This window comes from Dendropsophus ebraccatus, chromosome 5 (assembly GCF_027789765.1).
Source record: "Dendropsophus ebraccatus isolate aDenEbr1 chromosome 5, aDenEbr1.pat, whole genome shotgun sequence".
Lineage (NCBI taxonomy): Eukaryota > Metazoa > Chordata > Amphibia > Anura > Hylidae > Dendropsophus > Dendropsophus ebraccatus.
The window spans coordinates 30,370,936-30,396,614 of NC_091458.1; the positions used below are offsets into that span (position 1 = coordinate 30,370,936).

Consider the following 25,679-nt stretch of genomic DNA (forward strand, 5'->3'; position numbering starts at 1 on the left):
TATCCATACTTGTGTTGTTTTGGGGCAGCCTTCCCCGCCGGTGGTGCTGGCTGGAACTTTGGGTTCGGTCCTGTGACATGGGGGTTGCAGGGCCGTTCCATGGCCTCCTTTCCCTGCATGTGCACGCTCTGTGGGGGTGGCGGTCGCTGACCGACACGGTGCGGAGTTAGCGTAGGGACCCGTGTGAACCAGGAGACCTGCGCGTTGGTACACGGGGCGATATGGCTTGATTAATTCATATTCCAACATCCTGAAGTTGTTTTTTTAAAATAGGCTTAGCAGCATTAGTATCAGCCATAGGTGTGATGTGCAGCCGCTCCTCTCTCTCCATGTCACAAAATGTAGACCCCAAATGAAAGATCTGAGGCGGATAACCCTGTAATCCATCGACAAGTTGTGGCATTGTATCCCTGAGCTGAACAACTGAACGCTAATATAGGTGGAATGGCAAAACAATCAAACCAGTGTCCAGAATGTGATTGATCACTAGAACAAGTAGAGAGAACTGTGAGAAAAGTGTATTCTCTTCTGTACCATGTGACTGGGACAGACTCTCAAATGTCAGAGAGCAGGGCTATAAGCCTTTAAGGCCGTATTCCACCAACAGATCTGACGACAGATTATCTGCCAAAGATTTGAAGCCAAACCCAGGAACAGATTATAAACAGAGAACAGGACGTAAAGAAAAGACTAGATAATCTGTCATCAGATCTGTTGGTGTAATAGGGCCTTTAGTCACACGCTTCTCTACCCACTTATTCTAGCGATGCATTGAGGTCTGAATACTCAGACGCTGACAAATCCACAACGGTAAAAGTTTTTGTTCCTTTTTAGACTGGATTTGTAAGATGTAGCAATATCACACAGAAACCTATTCACAGACTTTTTTAATAAGATGTTATTAAAACAGAACTGCCCGGCCATGTAAAAGAACGAGGCATAAAGCTGGATAAAGCATCAAAAATATCTCTAATTTACAACTGTATTGGGTGAGTAGGTCAGGACTGACATCATTACATACAGAACCCTTTTCCAAGTATTTTTTGTTATATTTACAGCTTGGAAAGGCAAAAAGCAACACGGCAAGTGCTTTAACATTATATTACATAACACACACCTGTCAGGTCTATTATTTACATAGCTCTTTGTACATCTTTACATATAATAATAATTGCTCTAAGGTACATTGTGCAGATATGCTTCAGATTCACATTATTCATCATAATGAAGGGACATTAAGAATTTATCCACATCCATCCCAGCTGGGAAATGCTCCATGTCTAAGCTCTTCTTTCGATGTTTCTGTAAGAGGTAAAATAGCTGAATTAGTTAAAGTTCACACGCTGTGCTCTATGTGTTTCTCCAAAAATAAGACCTACTTTCATTTTGCAGGCTTTTTGGAGTAGGCTTGAAATATAAGCCCAACTCCAAAAATAAGTCAGCTGACCAGATCCCTGACACTGAGCATCAGCCAATCAGTGCTAGACGTGTTATGCTCCGTCCCCACCTGCTCATCACAAGCTGCAAGGGAGGCTGGAAAGTATGGAGGCCTAACTACAGGGGAACATACAGTATAGGAGCCTAACAGTAGCGGAACATACAGTATGGTGACTAACTACCATATAGAGTGGGCCTACAGTGTAGGGACATACCGTTTTTCTTTAAAAATAAGCGCCAAAGTAGCTCATGTGACATGGCAGCGGGGCTCGATATTGGCTTTCAAGTGATTACAAACATATAACTTTGCTTGTAGAAAGCATGATAATGAGACAAGCCAGGAGACCCGACTATCACTGGTCAAACATTAAAGATCCAATAGAAAAGCCATTAAAACTAATTTCATGGACAATTCCTTGGCTAAATAAATAAAATAGACAATACCTTTGTTCTCCTCTTTTTCTGCAAAGCAGCTGGGCTTAGATGGTCTTTCTTGTGCAATGGTCTCTCAAACTCCTCGGTTTCCTCCAGCTTTCTCTTTTTAGCAGCACTTTTGGAAGACTTTACTTGCTGAGCGTTATCCTTCAGAGGAGTGTTACCGCTAGACTTTGCCAGAGTGGCACGTGACAGTATCATGAGGGTGTGAGCGGCCATATTGACACTGTTCTCACTACCAGCTTCGCTGGCAGGGCTGCAAGTGGGCATATCTGGAGTTGCGGGAGGAAACATTGGTTTTGGAGTTCCACCATCTTCATTATAACGCTTACTCGTTGGGGTCCTTGTGTGCTCTATGTGATTATCCAATGGCTTGTCTTCCATTCCAGATCCTGGAGTGGGCGGAATGGGCAAATCTCCCTGAGATGACTGCCTTGACGTTGGACTCTGAAACTGCATGCTCTGTAATAACTGGCTGGCTTGCTTCACCAGGGGACTAGTCGGACAGACTCTTTCCGGGGGCACCTTTTGCGGTGTCCTCCTAAGAATGTTTGGCAGAGAGGATGATGTCCTACTGGTTTCCTGGGGTCTTTTGACATTCTTATCGCTTTCCTGAGTATTGCTCTTCTTCTCCGCTTGCGCTTTTTCCTGATGTCCGATCTCTACCTGCAGAACATTCTCCTTGTTGCCAAGTGTGCCGCCACTTGGAGCTCCAGGTCTCTTCTCTGCAGCTTGATCCTTTGTAGGACCAGAAGCAATGGATGCTTTTGGATTCTTGGCTCCAGAATAAGCCAAACTTTCAGATTTTCTATTTTCTTTAGACACATTTGATCTGGATGAAGCAGCGCTTCCCGAGGAAGATCCCACATTCTGGACAGAGTCTTTTCTATCAGTTCTCTGACTTTTGGTATTGTTTGAGGATGGAGAACCTGATTTGGCTGCTGAAGTTGTCCCATCAAAGCAGAGCACTCTCCTATGTGCTTCCACTTCTTTGGCAGCAGCAGCATTAGTGCTGTCTGGGAGAGTGGCGTCATCGGGCTTATTTGCTGACTCACATTCAGGTCTTTTACCTCCATTTCCTGATCTGTAAGAAAAAAAAAAAAATCACAACTATTAATAAACTAAAGACAATCACAGTCAGGGTGAATCTGTCTATATTATTAGCCAAGTGCTGACCTTTGCACAAGCAAACTGGAAGAAGCACTTGAAGAGTCGGCTGCTGAGCTGGATGAGGATTTGCCTAGAATGACAAAGGAAGAATATATTTATTTGTGGCTTGTAGCAATGCAACGTTTAGCTTAAGTAAGAAGATCTAGTGGAAATAATCTTCTCCATAGAGAGTAGATGTGTAATATGGACTTGGAGAAACTCTGCATTGCTGTACAACAGGAGCGTCAAACCAATAGCCCCTCAGCTGTTACCAGAACTGGACACAGCATACCATTAGCTTTATCCACCAACTGGTTGCACTGGTGGCTCATTTTAAGACTGTCAGAAATCACTACCCCTAAATCCTTCTCTTCCGAAGTCTTTGCCAACACAAAACTACCGATATGATACTCAGACAAAGGATTTCTTCTAGCCAAGTGCATTATTTTACATTTGGAAACCTTGCAGTTTCTATTGTTTTAATCACTTAGCTAAAGCTATATCATAGGCAGTTATCCAAATCCCCACAAGCCGTGCACATTCAGTCTTTGGGTATGTGCAAACTACGGCATCCACGTGGATAACACACCGCTCGCCCCCATCTCTGCCTGTGCCATAGACTCCATTCTATGGTTAGGCGGATTCTGCCATCCGCCCAAAGAATTAACCTGTTCATTCTATGGGAGGATGGCGGAATGTGCCTGAACAGGTTAAATCTTTCGGCAGAATCGCTTGACCATAATATGGAGTCTATGGCTCAGGTGGAGATGGACGCAGACGTGAGCGGCAGAATCTGCAGCGGGTTATCAACACGGATTCCGTAGTGTGCACATACCCTCAAAATGCAATTATTTATAAATAAGGTAGCATTTAACCCTTTAAGGACTGCCCTATTTTAAGCAATAACAACCAAATGATTGTAATATTTTTTTACATCGACTTATACGAAGAGACATAACTTTACTTCGTTCACCTATTGACAAAGAATGAAGGCTTACATTTTCTGTCATCTGTCTGGGGAGTAGCTAGTATTTTATAGTCACTAAGATGTGGACATCTGGCCATGTAAGATAGCACACCCAGCAAGGGAAAAACTTTAAGTAACAATCCATATAAATACCTGTGTTTACACTAGATTTCGATGGAGCGAGTTTCTGAGACCTTGGAGGCAACGGCAGTTTTGGAATTATAGGCTTGGTAACAGGAACGTGCAAGATCTAAAAAATAAAATAAAAAAAAAATAAAAAATCATCCTATGTTTCACCAACAATACAGGAAGAGACGGACAATCTAAAGACCGTGTTTAATACTACCTGCCAGGGAAATCACACACACAACAAGCTACCGTGACAAGCCAAATAGCATAGGCTTCTGATTTTATATTAACATCTAAATTAAAGTTGCAATAATTTGGAGATTTTCCTTTAAGACAATGTACATCTATTTGTAGAGCCCAGTAGGAGGATCACTTAGTTTTAATACATCTCGGGGGATATTGCTATGATCACTGCCAAACATACACGATCACTAAAGGGTATAAAATGGTCTACGTCAGGGGTGTTAAACTCGCAGCCCTCCAGCGGTTGCAAAACTACATTTTCCATCATGCCCGGACAGAAAAGATTTATCCTTAGTTGTCCAAGGATGATGGGAGTTGTGTTGCTACAGCTGGAGGGCCTAGAGGGTTTGACACCTGTGGTCTACATGATAGATTTATTACATCTTTACATGAATAATGTAATGGTTTAGTCTTAATACCTGATGAGCTGGTGCAGTGAAGGTGTTACCACCTTGGCCAACAAGAGACAAAGGGAACATACCCACAACACCCTGCAAGACAGGCTGGATGGGAGAGGCAAGTATAATGGTGGAGCCTGAAAGTATAAAAGAAAGTATAACACTAAGATTCTTTTACACAACAGTAAATGTTAACATGGGTTTATAAACACAGATGGCTACTATAAAATGCACATCAAACAACATACAGAAGTCTCAAAGGGGCTGTCCTATCAGAATATAAGGCAAGGCACCCTGGTTAGAAGAGCTCAACCCTATTACTCTGCTGAAAGAACTGGTACAGACAGCTGCTTTAAAGGGCAAAAATGGAGTCCTGAGGTGTCACTTGATCTTCCCAAATGATTTAAAAAGAAGGGATTTTTCCATCTCGACCAATATAGTTGAACTTGTGCATATATATATATAGCTACAGTATATATATTTATATACAGCATACAGTACATATCTACATTATAGCTATATAAACACACCAGCTAGACCACTGCTTTTAGAGCAGAGTGGTGCTCGGTAACCTAAACAGCGGGGTATAGACCATGTGAGGGAAAGAGCAGCATATCAAGAGGAAACAAGTTTGCTCAATGAATGTATTTGCAAAAGTATTTAAAAAGGACAAGTGCCATGAAAAACTTTTTCCCAGTAATTGAAGCACATTACAAAGTTATATAACTCTGTAATATACTTCAATCACCTATCTGCCTCCCTTCCCTGTCTTTTCCCCCCTCCACCCCCCACCAGGAAGTGTCCTAACTCACACAGACCTAATTACTGTTGTCACCGTCACCAAGCTCTTCTCTCAGCTCCTTCTCCTGTTACACTAGCCTCCCCCCTCCCCTGCCTTGTCAGGTGACTCTGCTTGCTCAGCTCCCATTGGCTGAACAACTGCAAGCCATCACTTGTCACATCTCACTTGCTTATCTTCCTTCTGACTGACTCCGGCACTTAGGCAGCTCCCCCCTCCCCTCATACCCTCTCTCCTGGTGCTATGGACTCAGTGAAGGAGTCATGTCACTAGAGAAGATAAGCTGAGCAAGCAGAGTCACCTGACAAGGAGGGGGAGGGGGAGGCTGGTGTAACAGGACCTAGAGCAGCCCTCCTGCTGATGACTCATCCTCACAAGAAGGAGCTGCCTGGTGATGGTGACGACAGTAATCAGGTCTGTGTGAGGTAGGACGCTTCCTGGTGGGGGGTGGAGGGGGGAAAAGATAGGGAAGGGAGGCAGATAGGTGATTGAAGCACATTACAGAGTTATATAACTTTGTAATGTGCTTCAATTACTGGGAAAAAGTTTTTTTATGGCACTTGTCCTTTAAGTGTTAAGTATTTTTATAGTGCTACAAGTTTTAATCTATTAGATACAGATTAGATAGGAATAACCCTATAGGGTAGAAACACACGCTCCTGGCATCTGGACATCCCGCTCAGCCAATCAGTTGCTGCGGTTGAGCAGCGCACTGATTTGCTAAGCAGGACGTACAGCCGGGAATCCCTGAAGCAAGCCAGAGCAGGTAATGTATGTACGGGCTTGCAGGTGGTTAACAGGGCTGTCACTTTTCTGTCATTTTGCTGCAAATTTGCAGCGTGAAATCCACTGAGGATCCGGTTGGTGTGTTTCTACCCTTAAAGTGTCACTGTCGTTAAATTATTTTTTTTTGCACAAATCAATAGTTCAGGCGATTTTAAGAAACTTTGTAATTGGGTTTATTAGGCAAATATGCCATTATCTGCATTAAAAAAGCCTTTTCCCAGGTCCCCCCTCCTCTCCTTTCTGTCATCCACGACTCAGAATCAGGAAATCTTGACTGTGTTTTTTTTTTATCAGTCGGATCCTGTCTGAGCTATGGAGAGGGGAGGGGGGAGCGAGATTAGTTAGCAGCAGAGAGCAGAGAACAAAGGATTACACAATGGGGGAGCTATTCAGAGTGCTATTCAGAGGTCAGAGAGGTCAGTGGTGACTGTAGCTATAAATTAACTCTACAGAGAGAGCCTGGTGATGTAGCTATAAATTAACTCTTTGTTGTTCTGTTTTGGCGCCTCACCTCAACCATAAAGACAGGGGGGGAGCTTCAAAACTGCTTTTTCATGACAAAAATTCATTTTTTGGCTAATAAACCCAATTACAAAGTTTCTTAAAATCGCCTGGACTATTGATTTCTGCAACAACAAAAAAATGTAACAACAGTGTCACTTTAAGGTCCTTTTACACAAAGTTTATCCCCAGGCAGAAATACTAACTGCAAATAATTGACCTGTTTAAAAGAGCCAGCAATCAGGGATCAATGGGGGTCCTGGTGGTCAAATCCCAGCTTGTTATTCACTATCCACAAGATGGAGGATAACAAGCCAAAAGGGTTGGATTAGCATTAGAATAACATGGCTGATGTCTTCTATAAAGAGCACACCACCTATGGGTCATCCCTGGTGTAACAACCAAGCTCCATGGAAGAGAATGGGACATAGCTGCAATACTGCAAATTGACAAAGACAATGAATAGTGATTTGTGAGGGTCACAGCACCCACATCAATCAAAGTTTCTGATATGACCCAAGACATTTTTTTTTTAAGCATAAAGAGATAGGTAGTCTTTAACAATGTTGCACATCTCCCCCGTGGCTATCTCGGATGATAACTTCCACAACAAGAGGGGGATGGGTGCATGTTGCCAACATTGTGGTAACGCCCGCACGCAATGTAATGTCAACGCCATGACATCAGTGACATCGGGCAGCTACTGAAAAATCGCCTACAACATGCTCCCGCCCAGTCTAGTCTCGGAAATTATCATCCGAGACGACCAGAAGGAGAAAGTGGAGCACAGAACATAATTCTGGATGACCTCTAATTGTGAATTTGGGAACATCACGCACCTTGAGAAAGTTTTGGTGACATTGTCTGTCCAACTGTGTAAACACTCCCAGGCCTGGGGGGAGTCTGGAAAAGATTTGGCTGCTTTTGACTATTAGACAGCATGACAATGTTAGACTGCATAGTCGGACCACTATTTGGCATACAACTGTTGATATACACGTTACCGGGTTGTGCAAATGTAGTGCCTGTTGCCGGCATTAGCTGTATGACACTGTTTTCTCCAGAGCTACTAGAAGTCCCAGATATTGAATAAACCGTACAGTCTCCACTTAAGGTATTGATGCTTATAGAGCCATCACTTGACTGAGTCACCAGCTCACCATGCTGTCCTACAATGGGCGAGTCGGTAAGATCTATGATAGCATTTTCCTGGGCTGGAATTGCTCTTTTAAGATCTGGACTTTTCACTAGAGGTGATAATATAATGGTTGCATAGTTCTCTGCATCTATACTTTGGACGGCGTCATGTAAATCGCTATCTTCTGGCAAACCTTCTGTAATGATGTTAAGCGTTACAATGCTCGAGTCGTCCAGGACTGCCTGGCTGGTACCTGGCACAGAACTACAGAGGGTTACGGACTCAGGTTCTGCACAGATCTGTCCAGGACATTCTGCCAGTTCAATATTAACCGCTGCATTTTCCACTGGTTGTTCCTTTGCAGCAGACGTTATAGTCTCTAGTGCATTTTCTTGCAGGTTTGTTGGAGCAGTACTAAGTTTATTTGAAGGACTATTTGTCGTCTGTTTATTTTCCTTTTGTGGGGTCCCTGCCACTGTTGTTGGAGGTGGAATAACTGGGTCACTCTTACTTGTATCTTGCTGAATTGTATCCATCAAGGGACCATCACTGGTCACCGCAGTGCTTGACATATCTTTTGGTTCCCCATTTGCAGTCCTCGAAGACCCAGTACCTGTAGATTTATCCTCAGTGTTTGACTCTAAAATATCCTCATCAACACGGAACCTATTATATTCTGTTTCTTTTTTTGAAAGAGATAAATCACTTATTACAATATCCTCTCCCCGTGTTTCCACCACTATATCCTCCCCCTGTGTTTCCACCACTATATCCTCCCCCTGTGTTTCCACCTCTATATCCTCTCCCTGTGTTTCCACCACTACATCAGCCTCTGGGTAGTCGGTGCAAGTGTCCATTATTATGTCACAGTCTGTATTCTCTATTGAAGCAGTATTCTGGTTGTCATAACTTGAAGTCTGATTCTCCGAGCAGGGCTTTTCATTTGCACAAGATTTGGAAGTACTAGGAAGTTGGGAAGTCTGGTTCTCCAAGGATTTTCCATATTGGCTAGTTAAGCTTGTACATTCCTTTCCCTTTAAGGAGACATCAGTTTTCTTAGCGCTCTCTGTAGAACCTGGTGTATGAAACATTTTGGTTAATATTTTAAATGGATGCACTGACGTCTATCATATAACACTTGTAAAAGTATACATGATCATTTCAATTGTGAACATGAACAGGCACAGAACTGACATAGCAAATAACTAAACACTACAGAATGGGTATGTATAGATTTATGTGCAGAAAAACAACTGAATATTACAGTGCCAATGTTGTGAATAAGATATTAGAGGGGTTATACATAGTTAGAGAAAACATGGCTGCCTTCTTCCAGAAACAGAGCAACACTTGTCCTCAGATTGTGGGAGGTATTGCAAATAAGTAAATAGAGTAGTGCTGCAATACTTCACACAACCTGAAGACAGGGGTGGTGCTGTTTTTGAAAGAAATCAACCATGTTTTTATTATTTTAAATAACCTCTTTAAATCTGGCCATGTTGCTGATACCCTGGAGACAAACTAAGTCATACTATATGATAAGTAATATGTGCTTCTCCATTATAAAAATTTTGAATAAAAAAAAAATGTAGTCATCAACTTGTAAGGTGATCACACATATGCTGCTCACAAGCTACTCATATACCCACTGGTGTAAGAAATGATATTCTAACACTAGGATAAGCTAATGAATACCAGTAACTACACTGGGTGATCCATGCAGCCGCAAGCCGCATTGTGCAAAACAAACACTCACCACTTTCCACATCCAGTAATCTTTCCACTACTTCTTGTCTTTTCCCTTTTTCAGCCGTATTACTCTTAGGATCGTTATTACTGGTGGAAGAGTCACGGGTTGTCATCTTTGGAGCCTTGGATGTAACTGGGAAATTTATTAGAGAAATTATTCAATGTTCAAGATGGCAGAAAAAGTCAACGCTTTTTATACAGGCAAAGGTCCATCACAACACGCTGCATGAACGAGTGTGTGACGGACGTAAACCATGAAAACTTACCACATGCAAACAAGTCATAGAGCTCCTGAAAGTCAGGGTCCAATTCGGTCTGGGTTAAGATATCATGGATGGTCTCTTCAGTCATGTGTATCTCTCCTCCCTGTTAGGAACACAGACAGATGAGTGAAAAATTGTCATACAGACATCTATAAACTTATCTGTATTTATCATCTCTATCATAAAAGGTAGAGTAGAGAAAATAAAAATGCTATTCTTGAGCTCTAGAACAAGCAGATACAATCCAACTAATGCTGGTTTGATGTGAGTGTAATATTGTATCACAGCCACCAATCCTGGCCTGACTGTGGGCCTAGAGATCTCATAGTTTACTATGATGCTATAAGTACAGGTCTGTGGTGAAAGAAAAACTACATACTAAAAAGCATTTACAAGCAAAGACAGTTGTAATAAAGTTACCTGAAGGCCAAGGATTTCATCAATGGAGGCGTCCTGCTCAGCAGTGGTTCCATCTGTCTGCTTGGAACTCTGTGCAGCCGAGTCACTTAGAAAGAGGAATAACAGTGTGAATTAAAGCCACAAATTATTATTACTAAATAAGTCCCAAGTTATAAACACAGCATAGCTCATTGCCACATAATTTATGCACCTCCCTTTATAGACAACAGGAGTTATCCATAAAGCCCACTCAGTTGTTTTTGGCTTCCAACAACCTCAAGGGGCCAGAAGCAGACTGAAGGGGGTCTGTGGGCTCTGGATCATGGCACAAGTGCAGGTCCCAGGAGTAGGATACTTATCTAGGAGACATCTTATGGATAAGCTATAAATGCCATAAACAGTAATACCCCCATGTATACATACACAAATGCAAGCATGAATAAAACAAGTAGCAAGAAGCAGGATCTCCCAAGGGAGCTGGTAAATAGAAGACACAGTCTTACCTTCCAAGAAACTTATTGATACTCTCTGCCAGCTTCTCTTGAAGACTCTTATTGCTTAAGATCTTTTCCCTGGCGTTTTCAATCACCATTTGCTGAAAGAGAAACATATCTGTGACAAACTGAGCTCGCCTTTACATGGAAATATTTTTTTTTTTGTGGTTTGTTCCAATAAAATTTTACATCTGATCTGCTCTCATCTCCAACCTTTTGTGTAGTGTGAGGAGCGATCAGGACTTTACAATTACACTACGCACTTTATTACATGGCTGGCAGTATTTAGTACATATGTGAGCTGTCAGTTTCCCTTTAAGCCAACATTCTACCTAGCCAAACATGCTCTCATTCCTGCAGATTACAGAACACCTGCATAAGCAGAGACTCGTTCCAACATTTTCACCTCATTCAAGTCTATGAGGCTAAAGTGAGGGAACTGGCTGGTGGCAGGGGAATGGAACGCACTGGCTGCCACTCAATCTCCCCAGCTGTATCTTCATATGGTAGTGGGTCCTCAACAGTTAGACCCGCTGAGATCAATATTAAAGATGAGCTAAGTCATTGAGAGTTGTCATCTTTTTACTGCCTCTACAGCTATGGCCAGCAACATGAAAAAAAATCATCTATTATGAATTCACTTACAGATAAGTCATTATCAATGATGGCTTGAAGGGTATCAACATCTTCAGCCATGTCTCCATCTGAAGCCACTGTAACTGAGCTTGTCTGGGCTGCTCGTCTCCTCTTCTGAACATCTCTGCAAGAAAATAATATATTATATTAATTATAATATGTGTAATCTGATTTTATTGACAACCATACAACGTACAGTAAATACAAAGCCAACAAATATTGGTACAGGGCGACCTGCAAGTCGCATGGTGTCACTTATTTTATATATATATATATATATATATATATATATATATATATATATATATATATATATATATATATATAAAAAGAACAAGAGAAAGAGCAGCATAATGCTAACAATTCTAAACACATGCACCACCAACACAGTAGTGCCACACAAACCAAATGCCAATCACAATAAGAGTGATGTAAGATTCAGGAAGGAAAAAGAAAGGAAAGAAAAGTAAGAGGAGCAGTAAGCAAAAAAAAAAAAAAAAAGAAGAAGAAGACCAGGAAAGAGGCGAGGAGGCAGGCGGGGACAGCCACCAAAACCATACATAGCGGCTAGTACAGTTCTATAGAATCATGGAATTCTCACTACTAACAAGTGAGAGCAAGGAAGTCCTCTGAGTCCATGAACAAGCGCCATGAAAACCACACTTTGTCAAATTTAGCAGACTGCTCATGAGCCTCTGTTATCAACTCTTCCATTCTACCCAGTTCCCTAAGTTCACCAAGCCACTCTGCTATTGAGGATATAACGGCTGTTTTCCAGTGCCGGGGGATAACCATTCTAGCTGCGGTCAGAAAATGTCGCAAAATCCCCTTTTTAGCCGTAGCAAGGGAACCTGGGATCTGCAAGAGCAGGGTCAGTTGTGGGGAGTTGACCACAGTCTTTCCAGAATACGCAGTATGACCTTGTCCTAAAATTCTCGGATGCCCGGGCAGGCCCACCAGATATGCAGCCTTAGTAAGGCATCGCCAACACCGGTCAGAGACCTCAGGAAACATTTTATGTAAGGAGACTGGGCAGTAGTACCACCGCAAAAGGATTTTGTAATTTTTCTCCTTTGCTTTTACGGCCATGGAGATGCCATGGGAAAGTTCACAGATTTTCTGGAGAGACTGACCGTCCCAAGAGACACCCAAGTCGCGTTCCAACTTGTCAAAGAAGAGAGCTCTGTCAGGATTAGCAGTACTAACCAGAATCTGGTACAGCACTGATATGCAGTGCGAGATAGCAGATGTGGAAACAACCAGGTTGTCAAAATCTGTGAGTGTAAGGGTGTACGAGCCCCTTGGAAAAAGAGCCCGTATGAATGAGGCTAACTGCCCATATTCCAACCAAGAGAGCCGACGGTCCTGGGACTGAGCCTGAAGGGTCACCAGTATATTAATAATAATAATAATAATAATAATAATAATAATAATAGACAATATAATAAGATGTATTGCATTGTTACAATATAGGGCTATGTACTCACACCGTACTGTGCTCAATACATTGCAATCAAAACCAGGAGTGGATTGAAAAAACAGAAAGGCTATGTTCACACACTATTGAAATTGAGTGGATGGCAAATAATTACCATTATTTTAAAACAGCTGTTATTTGCCATTAAATGTCAGCCAACCACTAAATTGCAACAGTCTGAGAACATAGCCTGTGTTTTCACTCCTGGTTTTGATTGCACAATTCTGACCAAAAAACAGCAAATATACTGTGTGGGAACACAGCCTAAGACTATGTTCACACTGCGTATGAGTCCGGCCGTAGTGCGAACCGCGAATATACGCACGTAGTTTTGAGGTTGATGCGTTCGCTTGAAAGTATACGATATACGCACGCACAGTGCACACTATGTATGAGCTTACGGACGGATCGTATGCGGCTCCGTGAAAAATGAACAAGACCATTGTTTGAGGATGGAAATGTTCCAACTCACGGCCGTGGATTTCGATGCGGCCCAGTACGGAGTGCTTATTTCAGCCAAATTGAACTTGATTTTTCGATCCAAAAGGTTCTGTGAGTTTTATTGGGCTGGGCGAAGATTTCCAAGTAAATGACCTGTTTCAGATCGCTTCAAAACAAGCTAGGGAAGCATAACTGTACTACGGCGTATGTTCGCGGTTCGTACGCATCAGGCCGCATGTCGATTTTTCCCACGCCCGTAGTTTCATCCGGACATGTACGGTGGTGTATGAAATGCGGCCGGACTCATACGCAGTGTGAACAATAAAGGTGTAACAATACAATGGCGAGATAAACTAACTTACTGTTTTCGCCTCATGGGAGAAGCCGTGGCTGCAGGTGGCTGCTTTTTCTGTGTATAGACCGCAGAACTGCTTTGTGCTGGCTCCACAACTAGGCAAAAAGAAACATTAAATTGCTGACAGGCATTCACATTGCAAATATAGATTCTATACGTTTTTACGGTTTTAAATAGGTTGTGTTTCTTTGGATGTATAACACTACTAAACCACATAATATACTTGTACACCAAACCAGAAGAGAATGCGGCTGTTTTCGTTTAGAACAAGTAGAATTGTGGACTGACTAGGTAAATGATCTTCAATATGCTCATCGCAGATTTACATTTTCTGTTCTGAGCATGTGAATATACATACAACCTATCAATGCAAAATTGGGAACTGAGAGTAGAGATGATCGAACAGCGCTGATGTTCAGGTTCGCACAAACTCAAACCATCGGTATTTGACTCCTGCAGTCTTCCAGTTCCGTGGGGAAGGTGGAGACAGCCAACGTCCCGCCAGTAAAACAGGAATACAGCCTGGGCCATAGGTTTTATTGCTGTTTTCCAGGCAGGACTCGAGCTGTCTCCACCTTCCCCACAGAACAGGAAGACTGTGGGAGTCAAATACCGATGGTTCGAGTTGGTACAAACCTGAACATCAGCGCTGTTAGATCATCTCTAACTGAGAGCTCAAGTAGTAATTTAGGCTTTAATCACATTTCTATCAATGCTCTGTTCCTGACAAAACCATGGAGGACAGTTTTAAAAAGATCTGTCATCAGAAAAAAAAACATCACACGTCAACAGTTCTGATCAGTTAGGTTCTAAGTGTTCAGACAGTGACCAATCAAGAGAATTAGCCAGGAGAAGGCCATGCCGCCATGCATTCCTCTCCCTGCAGTGTGTGTGTGAGCTAGACGGCTCTATAGATTTACATTATGCGGCCATCCAGGTAACACGACGCAGATCCAGCATTAAATGCGCTGAGCGCAGACTTCTTTTTGTTCTGCTGATCGGTTGCAGTCTGAACACTCCCAAAAAAACTTGTAACAGGTACTTTTTAAATGGAACAAAGCAGAAGAGATGTTTATTAATGTGATTACACAAGGGTTTTTTTTTTTTCAATTGAGTAAAATAATGTAGCTGACAATGTTGTCTGAGAGCAGCAGATAGCAACTGAAACCAATTTGGGACTTAAAGGGGTTATCCAGCGCTACAAAAACATGCCCACTTTTGCCCCACTCTTGTCTTCAGTTCAGGTGTTGTTTGCAATTCAGCTCCATTTACATCAATGGAACGGAGTTTTAAATCCCACCCAATCTGGAAACAAGAGGGGGAAAAGTGGCCATGTTATTGTAGCACTGGATAACCCTTTAAAAGTGAGTTCCCATGTTGCTAAAATATGGCTCCCTAGTGCCTATTTTTGGCTGATTTCTTACCTTTTTTCCTAACTCCTAGGGAGTTATGGAAACAGCATGGGACTGGAAACTGCAATTAAAGGAGAAGTCCGGCCAAAATTAATTTTTGATATGTTGTTACTTATGAAAAGTTATACAAATTTCTAATGTACATTAATTATGGGAAATGCACATATACTGCTATTTCCCTTAATTTAGTAGATCAGGAAGTGTTAGAAATATCTCTGAAGAAGTGACGTCACGACCCAGGGTGTAATTCCTATGGAGTGTCCAGCAGGGGGCGCTCTCTATATAGAAGTCTATGGGACTTTATTGTTTCTATGGGTTTCTATGTAATGTAATGTAATGTAGTGTACAGTGCTTTATTGAATGAATACATCTATGGAATACTTTGGGGAGCAAGTGTCCTTGCTCCCCAAAGTATTGCATAAATGTATTCATTCAATACATTCAATACACAGTAAGCCCGCCGATCCGCCGCATTTCCGCCGAATTTCCGCCGCATTCCCGCCGATCCGCCACACGCTGATCCGCCGCATTCCCGGCGATCCGGACCATATACATTGAACTACAGCTCCCATCATCTGCTTCTAGTATGAACAGGTGATGGGAGCTGGAGCTGGGTAATGGATATGACATGCCGCAGGGGGGAGCCGCTCAGTACACAGCAGGTCTCCCCCCTCCTCCTTCCGGGATAACTTCCGCCTATAGCACTGCTGACTCCCTGCCTGGCCGCCGCTCTCCGCTCACATATACCGGCTCCCGGCATCAGCGCGGACACCAGGATGCATCGGGAGCCGGTATGTATGGGGGGGGAGAGCGGGGAGCGGCGGCCAGGCAGGGAGTCAGCATTGGTATAGGCGGAAGTTATCACGGAAGGAGGAGGAGGAGGGGGGAGCGCTCCTGTGTACTGAGCGGCTCCCCCCTGCGCCCGGCGGCATGTCATATCCATTACCCAACTACAGCTCCCATCACCTGTTCATACTAGAAGCAGATGATGGGAGCTGTAGTTCAATGTATATGGTCCGGATCGGCGGGAATGCGGCGGATCAGCGTGTGGCGGATCGGCGGGAATGCGGCGGAAATTCGGCGGAAATGCGGCGCATCGGCGGGCTTACTGTGTATTGAATGTATTGAATGAATACATTTATGCAATACTTTGGGGAGCAAGGACACTTGCTCCCCAAAGTATTCCATAGATGTATTCATTCAATAAAGCACTGTACACTACATTACATTACATTACATTACATAGAAACCCATAGAAACAATAAAGTCCCATAGACTTCTATATAGAGAGCGCCCCCTGCTGGACACTCCATAGGAATTACACCCTGGGTCGTGACGTCACTTCTTCAGAGATATTTCTAACACTTCCTGATCTACTAAATTAAGGGAAATAGCAGTATATGTGCATTTCCCATAATTAATGTACATTAGAAATTTGTATAACTTTTCATAAGTAACAACATATCAAAAATTAATTTTGGCCGGACTTCTCCTTTAACACAACTCCCATCAATGTAAATGGGAGTTGGCCTAAGACAGCTGGCTCAGCTGTCTTCAGTTTCCCAACCACACGGGAAGCCACGTTTTAGCATCACAAAAATACCCCTTTAACTTTAAACATTTCCCTAAATTCTTGATAAATTTTGAAACAGAAAAATTAAGAGGCAAGTGCTAACAGAGATTTCTAAACTTTTAGCATTTAGCCAATACCTAAAATACAAAGAGGGTTTAGAATCTCACACACACAAAAAAAAAAAAAAAAAAAATCACTAGTATGATACACTTTCACTCACGGCTGATGGAAGTAATGGCACTGTTTTGCACAGCAGACTCTCCTCCGAATGAAGAGCTGGCGATGGGTTGTAAGGCACCTGGAGTGTTTAGAGGTCGCAAAATATACTGAGTTGCCATTATTGGGGTTGATGTCTGATGTACCACCGGCTGTGATACCGGGGAACCTGAAACAGCCAGAGGGGAGGTCAGCATTCTCTGCCGTAATCGGTCATTTATCCCCTTTCTCGTGCGTGCTGTGGAGTCATTAAAATAAAAAAAGTCATAAAATAAAGGGTTAAAAGAAAATATTAAAATATATATACACATTTAACATAAAATAAGGATAGTCCAAGTCTGTATTCTAGTGAAAAAAGCAGGAAGACATATCAGAGCTGGGAAGACGAGGAAAGGAAAGATTTCTGCTGCTAAGCACAAGACTGTGAAGTTACAAAGGCAAATAAATAAAGCCAAGAATGACACTGATCACTTACATCTCTGATGGTTGTTAAACGCTGCCGATTCCTGCATGGACCTGACAGGTGGAGACATCCGGTTAAATACGTTTCATTGTACAATTGTAAAAGGACCAATTCTCATAAGACAGATAACGTGTGTTTAACAAACCTGATCTGAGAAAGAGTGAGGTCAAGCTTCTTCCACAGCGATGACATCATAAATGGTATTTCAGCTTGATTCTCTGAAGAGAAAAAAAAAAGTTGTATCAATTGTGACACTTCCGTCAGATGAGGTTTTTTTTTTTTTTTTTTTTTTTTTTTTTTTACTCATTTATGGAAAACAATACTTTTTAGAATTTTTGGTAGTATTTTTTTTTTTACAGCAGTTCTACGCATTTAAAAATTAAACACAAATTTTACAAGCAGCCAGCAGTCAGGATTCAATCTGCTGAACAGAAGAGAAAACTATTGTTACTTTACTGCTGCTGTAAAGGGAAGATGTTATATGTAAGGGTCCATTTACATAGAAAGATTATCTGACAGATTATCTGCCAAAGATTTGAAGCCAAAACCAGGAACAGACTATAAACAGAGATGAGGTCATAAAGGAAAGACTGAGATTTCTCCTCTTTTCAAATCTATTCCTGGCTTTGGCTTTAAATCTTTGGCAGATAATCTGTCAGATAATCTTCTTGTGTAAATGGACCCTAAGGTAGCCTTATTATAATAATGAGCAAGGATTAGAATGATAGAACAACATAGCTCTATTGTTCTTTGGATGAGGGGCAGTTAGTGGACTCTTAGGGCCATATTAGACCACCCAATGCCTGCTAGATGGGCGCTCACTTATCGAGCCTCCACACAGCTCAATAATCGTTAAGCAAGGGCTCCATGCACATTGTTAGTGATGTCCATGCAGCCCTTACCCTTAAACTGTATACCTGTCCACTCTCCCGGTGTTGTTCTTCTGCCCTCTGCTCCCTTCCCAGAGCCGCTGCTGTAGCTTCAGAGCGGGTCTCTGAACTGACAGGCCGCTGAACCAATCACTGAACTGGACCGCTGCGGCTGGTAAATGGCTAAGCTTCTCTGAAGCTACAGCCGCGTCTCTGTGAACCGAGCAGAGGGCAAAACAACACGGGACTGTGGACAGGTAATGTATACAGTTTATTTTTTTATACAATAATCAGCTATGCATTGATATTACACGTAGCGATGCACGGTCGATGGCCGATAATTTTACGTCAGGACCAAAAGATGCGATCAGCCAATGATTGTTGTCATCTGCTAATCGCTGTTTCTTTAACACAAATCGATAATTATTCTGTGTAATAGGGCCCTTACAGTTATGTATTCCATACATACACATATACTCATACCCAAGTCAAACATATATATGTGCATGCCCAAGATAATAAGTACACACTTCACACTACAGTCACATTTTTTAATAAAGTGTGTATAAATCAGGAGTCTGGAAAAGCTGAGTGATTTTTCTATGAAAACCTGAGGTGAACAATACAGGTTCAGAAGCGAGAACTATAGTCCACAGAAATCGTGCCTGCATTGTCAAAACATCCAATTACTGTACATTGCCTGGTATAAATAACACATTTTCTGCCACAAGAAACTCAACCGGTGAATGCTGGGAGATTTTAGCAGCTCTAAAGTATGATATGAATCATTGAAACCACAACTACCGTACTCCACAAGCAAAATGCACTTACCCTTTGCTTTCATTGTAACATATTCATTTAGGATTGTGGTCAGGTTTTTTCCAAAGAGAGACTAAAAAGAAGACAATATAGAATTATTAAGGAACAGGATGCAAATATAAATCAGTTTAATCGACAAAGCAAACCACTGCTGTATAGTCAGCTCTTAAAACTAGCATAGTCAGTCAGTCTTTACTTTAAGGGATTACAGTCATTTTTAAAAGAAAACATTTGACATGTAAGATGGAAGTTCTGATCTGTCAGCCTCCAACAATTTCTAGATACAGCAAAAAGAAGCACAATGCAGTAGGCTTCACACTCCAGCTGGGCTCTATTATAAGGGTAGCTTCACATGTACCATAACGCAGCAGATTTGATGCAGATCTAAATACTTGAACACAGCATCAAATCTGCTGCGGATCCTGTACGTATGAACACACCCTAAAGGTCCCCATACCCCCAAATAACAGATGGCTGCCAAATAACTCTTCAGCTGTCAATTAAAGGAGAAGTCTAGTTAAACTTTTTATTAAAGTATTGTATTGCCAACCACCCCCCCCCCCCACCCCCCCAAAGTTATACAAATCCCCAATATACATAAAATGCTTATAAAGTGCTTTTTTCCCTGCACTTACTACTGCATCAAGACTTCACTTCTTGGATAAAATGATGATGTCACTTCCTGGATAACATGGTGATGTCACAACCCGACTCCCAGAGCTGTGTAGGCTGTGGCTGCTGGAGAGGATGATGACAGAGGGATGCACAGTGTCCCTCAGCCATCATCCTCTCCAGCAGCCACAGCCTGCACAGCTCTGGGAGTCGGGACGTGACATCACCATGTTATCCAGGAAGGGAAGCCTTGATGCAGGAAAAAAAGTACTTTAAGTATTTCCCATAATAAGTGTTTTCACCAAACTTCTCCTTTAACTCTCCTGCCCATACACATGAACAACAGGCACAGCAAATCATCCGCATGCTGGTATATCAAGAGTACTGAGACCCTGACCAATCAGAACATTTGACAAGTCTAAGTGACCCGATGCCAGTCTCCTTGCCAACCAAGTAATCACAGGTGGATGAGGTTTTGTTGTCTGTACTCCAGCCTGAAAGCATAGAGCTGAATACCGTCAATGCCAGTATCCAAGCTCTTCCTCTTCCAAGAGAAGAGATAACCTCAGGTAAGAGGAATAAAAGGACATAGCTGTATGCACTATGGATTACTAATACCGCCTGACAACAACAAATATGAATATATGTAAACTATCATAGGAATTCTCACCAGCAGGCATCCGGGAATGCTGCCATCGTCCGTATGATGCTCTGCATATTCCTTGAGATTTGGAGACTCTGCGATAAAGGATCGGCAGGTAGACGTGAGCTTTTCTTGCTGCAAGTAACCTAAAATCAATGGGAGATTGTAAGTCAGAAGAGCAGAACCAGTAACCTGTAGCTATTAGATAGACAGTCAAATATGGATGAAATGGCAGCATCGACAATGCTGAAAATAAATCGATTCATAGTGAGGTCAATAAGTCTATTCAGAAGGGTCATAGTGAAGACTTCTGTGGAAACAGTTTCAGTGTATAATGCATTGTACGGGTGAAAGATAGCGGTGTTGTAATGGAATTGGCTAGAAAGCATCATGTGACAAGTATCCTTCAGTTAGATTAGGCTTGTCTTTGACATGATGGAGTGATTGGACGTTCCCGTTTGCACCAACACTCGCGGATTAGTGCAGGCCGTTTGTGTACTGGTCATTATAACAGCTAACATACTACACAGAAGGAAGTGGTATGATAACATAGGTGGGAGAATAACATACAAAGCGAAAGGAAGTAGAACCAAAAACAGCCAAGGTACTAAGCATAAGGAAGTGGAAAGTAACAATATAGCAGAAGGAAGCGGAAACATTGGCCAAGGTTAATCAAATCTGTCAGACAGGTGGCAACCAATCACAGATTTCATTTCCCAAACCGAGCTGTGATTGGTTGCTTATCTGTCTGAGACAAACATGTGTCTGATAAGACTGGCCTCCCCCGCCCACCACCACTGAGGACAGCGGGCTGCTGGGGTGAGGGGCTGCCAGCCAACTTGTTCATTCTGCAAACTGAGCTGTGATTGGTAGCTTTCCATTTGAGACAAACGCGTCAGATTTTTTTCTCAGACAGATTAAAGGAATCGGGCAATATTATACATTTATTAGCCAGCAGGGGCAGAGGGGAACATGGCTACTTTCCTCTTCCCATGCCCCTGAAGCACTGTGTCAAAGTTTCTAGGACCCCTTCAAGATGGCTGATGTCATAACTCAAGGAAAAACACGTGACCTGGCTAATCGATTGCCCCATCTGCCAATCAGTGACTGCGGTCACTAACCAGCTGAGCGGGCAGTCCATCAACCAGGCTATGACGTTGCAGCCGAAGAAAATCTGGCTGCAAGTTCCATAGCCTGCCATTATAATTCCATCAACTGCTTGTAATAGCAGTTTACAGAATTCATCTTGGTATAGTGGAGCGAAGGGGCAGACCGCGGGCTGATGAGCGCTTCTGCCCCTTCATTATAGTGATTAGCAGGGGTCTCAGCATCAGCACCCCCACTGATACACACTCGCTATGACATGTCAGAAGTCTTTACAAATGATAGTTACATGTTAATATATCTAGATCAATATACAAGTAAAAGGAAATAGAAACATTACATACGGAATAAAGTAGAAGAAGAATTAAGTAGAAACATAACATGTTTTTAAAGGGGAAAATTTTTATTAAAGTATTGTATTGCCCCCCAAAAGTTATACAAATCCCCAATATACACTTATTACAGGAAATGCTTAGAAAGTGCTTTTTTCCCCTGCACTTACTACTGCATCAAGGCTTCACTTCCTGGATAACATGGTGATGTCACTTCCTGGATAACATGGTGATGTCACTTCCTGGATAACATGGTGATGTCACTTCCTGGATAACATGGTGATGTCACTTCCTGGATAACATGATGATGTCACGCCCCGACTTCCAGAGCTGTGCAGGCTGTGGCTGCTGGAGAGGATGATGGCAGAGGGACACAGGGCACTGGAGGGACACTGAGAATCCCCCTGCCATCATCCTCTCCAGCAGCCACAGCCCACACAGCTCTGGGAGTCGGGTTGTGACATCACCATGTTGTCCAGGAAGTGACATCACCATGTTATCCAGGAAGTGACATCACCATGTTATCCAGGAAGTGACATCACCATGTTATCCAGGAAATGAAGCCTTGATGCAGTAGTAAGTGCAGGGAAAAAAAGCTCTTTATGTGCATTTCCCATAATAAGTGTATATTGGTGATTTATATAACTTTTGGGGGGGGCAATACAATACTTTAATAACCATTTTTGCCGGACTTCTCCTTTAAGGACACCAACATGTTGACAAGTAAGGGTGCGGTCACATCATGACTGTAAGGCACCCTGTCAATATCTGGTATTGTAGTATATGTACACAGACCCCTTTCACTTCTATGGCCAGAATGTAGTAAGCGAGTGATTACCTTCTGTTCGTTTTCTGCACATATACCAATTATCACTTGGACTTGGAAGTGCAGAAAACCACGTTTATGAGTGCAGTAAATGAACTGAAAGTCAATAGCGACTGCGTTTAGGCCATAGAAGAGAAAGGGGTCTGTGCACAGATATCTGAGAACCAGATTATGACAGGAGCTGATGTATCTGTGCCCCAGGGAGGCATACCTAAAGGTATGTGTACACTACAGAATTTGGGCAGAAATTTCAAGCGTGTCCGTGTGGTAGTTTCCGATTGTAATTCCGCCTGTCCCATAAATGCAATGATATTCTGAAGCTCAATCTGCTGCCCGCCCAAAGAACTGACATGACAATTCTTTGGGAGAACAACAAGCGGAACTACAATTGGAGACGGCCGCACAGACGCCGCTTGAAATCTCCGCTATGTGCACATTCTGTAAGAATGATAGGGCTGAAGCGCTGGGTCAGGATGTTGCCCCCTTCAGTCTTTTTTTCTGTAAAGCAGTTGGTAGCGCTTTAGTGCAATAAACTCTGCGCTTAAAGGGGTTATCTAGCGTTAAATGGCCACTTTCTTCTAAAGACGGTATCACTCTTGTCTCCAGTTCGGGTGTGGTTTACAATTAAGTTCCAATCACTTCAATGGAACAAAGCTGCAAACCCCACCCAAACTTGAGACAAGTCGTGTTGTCTCTGAAAGAAAGTGGCCATGATTTTGTAGCGCAGGATAACCCCTTTAATTTCCATTGCAGCCCCTTCATCCTGAGAATTAAAGGGTTACTCCGGTCTGGGGTTGAATATAGAGGCTGCCGGTCACTTACCTCCCCGGTTCCAGCGCTGGGTCCCAGATTGCGCCGCCCTGTTCTCCCGTCCCGCTTCCTGGTCTGAGCTGTGGCTTGAAACATGACATCTCAAGGCAGCTCAGCCATTTATCGGTCATAGCGGGGTCCCGCCTCAGCCGCTGGATGGCTGAGCTGCCCTGAGATGTCACGTCTCAAGCCGCAACGGGACGGGAGAACGGGGCGGCAAGATCCGGGTACTGGTACAGGGGAGGTAAGTGGACGGCGGCATCTATATAAACCCTCTCCCCAGCCATACAGTAAAAATACCCCTAGCCCAGAGTACCACTTTAACGGGGTCCCTGAGATCAGACCCCCTCCTATCACAGAATGATCACATGTATCCTATTGATACACCATTACTATAAGGACAGATACACATCTGCATTGGATTAAATAAAGAAGTGTGTGTATCACTGCTAGCACATTGCGACAGACCCCGCGGACTGTAAGGGGGTCGCTCAGGTCTTCTGCTCACATTTGTCATTTTATAGGTTTCTAAAGCAACAAAAAACACACACATATATATATATATATATATATATATATATATATATGTGTAGCCCAAGCACAAATATTCCCCGATAGACGCTTTAGGCTGTGATCTCCAACCTGCTATAACACTACAACTCCCAGCAGGCCGCCACAGGTCACATAGGGGAAGACAGAGCACACAGCAGCAGATGTCTATACAGGGATATGGAGCCAGTCACTGACAGGGTTCTCCAGCTGTCAGGCATGCTGGGAGTTGTAGTCCCGCATTAGTCAGGGCTCCCCATGTATACAGCCCGGGGTGACAGCACTCTGTATACAAACAGAAGTCATGGCGGCCGCGGCCTCGGAGCTGTAGACTCCAGTGTGTGGCCCCTCAGGAAGCACTCACCCAGCACCAGCCGGGCCACATCGGACGGAAGCAGCATGGCGCCCCCTCCTGAGTGGCATCCGAGACGTCCGCCGCTGCCCGGAGCCCCTGACTGCACCGAGAGCCCGAGCCGAGTCCCGTCAGTTACTGAGCAGCTTCTCCCGCGCTGCTGCTGTGCGGTCCCTCACTGTAAAACTTCCCCCACGCGGCTCCGCGTCAATGGTTCCGGATCAGTGCAGCGCCACTAAAGTTCCGCTCTGAAGAAATCCCACATTAGTTCATTATTACACCTTTGTATATGTATGTGTTTTGTTTTGTTTTTATAATCAACTCATGTCTGAAAGTTTTAAGAGATGTGAAAATGATGTCTTCAGAAATCTAGTCTTCCAGTACTTATCAGCTGCTGTATGTCCTACAGGAAGTGGTGTATTCTTTCCAGTCTGACACAGTGCTCTCTGCTGCCATCTCTGTCCATGTCAGGAACTGTCCAGAGAAGGAGAGGTTTTCTATGGGGACTTGCGATTCATCTGGCTGTTGTTGGCTGTCCAGGCATCATGGGAATTGTAGTTTTGGAAGAAGGCGGAGGCAGCATGGCTCCACCAACGCATTCTAGTTATCGGCCACTGGGACAGAGATTAAAGATCAATATTTTGAAATTGTCACCCCGCCGGACACAGCGTCAGAGAGCTGGGTCCATCAGCTGTAAGGTACTGCGGTCACCTCACTCTTCCTCAGAGGAGGTGATTGGATTCCTTTAAATAATTCCTCAAAGGAGTAGTGCGGCGTTTAACATTTATTCACTAAATAACACACATTACAAAGTTATACAACTTTGTAATTTGTGGTATTTAGGTGAATGGCCCCCTTCCCCGTGTTCCCCCCACCCCGGAAGTGTGATGCAGCATAAGCTCAGCCAATTGCAGCTGATGATGTGGCAGAGGGGGGCCGGCATGAGGGACGGCTGGAGTGGTCCGGCCGGCCTCCCGAAGATTATGTCATCGACCCAAGATGGCGGCCGGGGTCGACAGCAATTGAGTAAGTATACTGCACCACACTCCCGGGGGTGGGGGGATACGGGGAAGGGGGCCATTCACTTAAATAACACACATTACAAAGTTGTATAACTTGGCCGTTGTATGCAAATTGTTCAACTCCCATTTATGTTAGTCGGAGTTGTGTAAACTGAGTTGCAATGTGAACAACACTCACAAGTTACAGAACCAGTGTGAACAGTGTAAAACAAAATTCTCCTTACTCTATTATCAGCTTTCCACCCACCTACGGCCAAAGCAAGCAGATCCAGAGGTGGGAC

At 43.2% G+C, this 25,679-nt stretch overlaps 1 protein-coding gene across 1 annotated transcript; it reads right to left on the reverse strand.

Moving 5' to 3' along the window:
- Window positions 1-871: 871 nt before the first annotated feature.
- NPAT (nuclear protein, coactivator of histone transcription) lies at window positions 872-24,541 on the reverse strand. The gene is made up of 18 exons (XM_069969763.1): window positions 24,389-24,541; window positions 20,431-20,549; window positions 19,161-19,221; window positions 17,606-17,678; window positions 17,473-17,513; window positions 17,002-17,235; window positions 13,804-13,891; window positions 11,533-11,647; window positions 10,897-10,988; window positions 10,415-10,499; window positions 9,998-10,097; window positions 9,739-9,864; window positions 7,684-9,057; window positions 4,780-4,895; window positions 4,142-4,238; window positions 3,049-3,112; window positions 1,882-2,956; window positions 872-1,302 (listed from the first exon to the last, which is right to left on the reverse strand). Exons 1-18 carry the CDS (start codon window positions 24,423-24,425, stop codon window positions 1,213-1,215), a joined length of 3,987 nt encoding a protein of 1,328 aa, XP_069825864.1. The 5' UTR covers window positions 24,426-24,541; the 3' UTR covers window positions 872-1,212.
- Window positions 24,542-25,679: the final 1,138 nt, after the last annotated feature.

Excerpts from the sequence above, each read along its gene's own strand:
- NPAT (XM_069969763.1), bottom strand. The coding sequence starts at position 24,425 with ATGCTGCTTCCGTCCGATGTGGCCCGGCTGGTGCTGG. Across the intron at positions 9,865-9,997 it reads CTATGACTTGTTTGCATGTG|TTACATCCAAGGCTCCAAAG; the intron begins GTAAGTTTTCAT and ends TAAATTTCCCAG. Across the intron at positions 2,957-3,048 it reads TCCAGTTTGCTTGTGCAAAG|ATCAGGAAATGGAGGTAAAA; the intron begins GTCAGCACTTGG and ends TTTTTCTTACAG.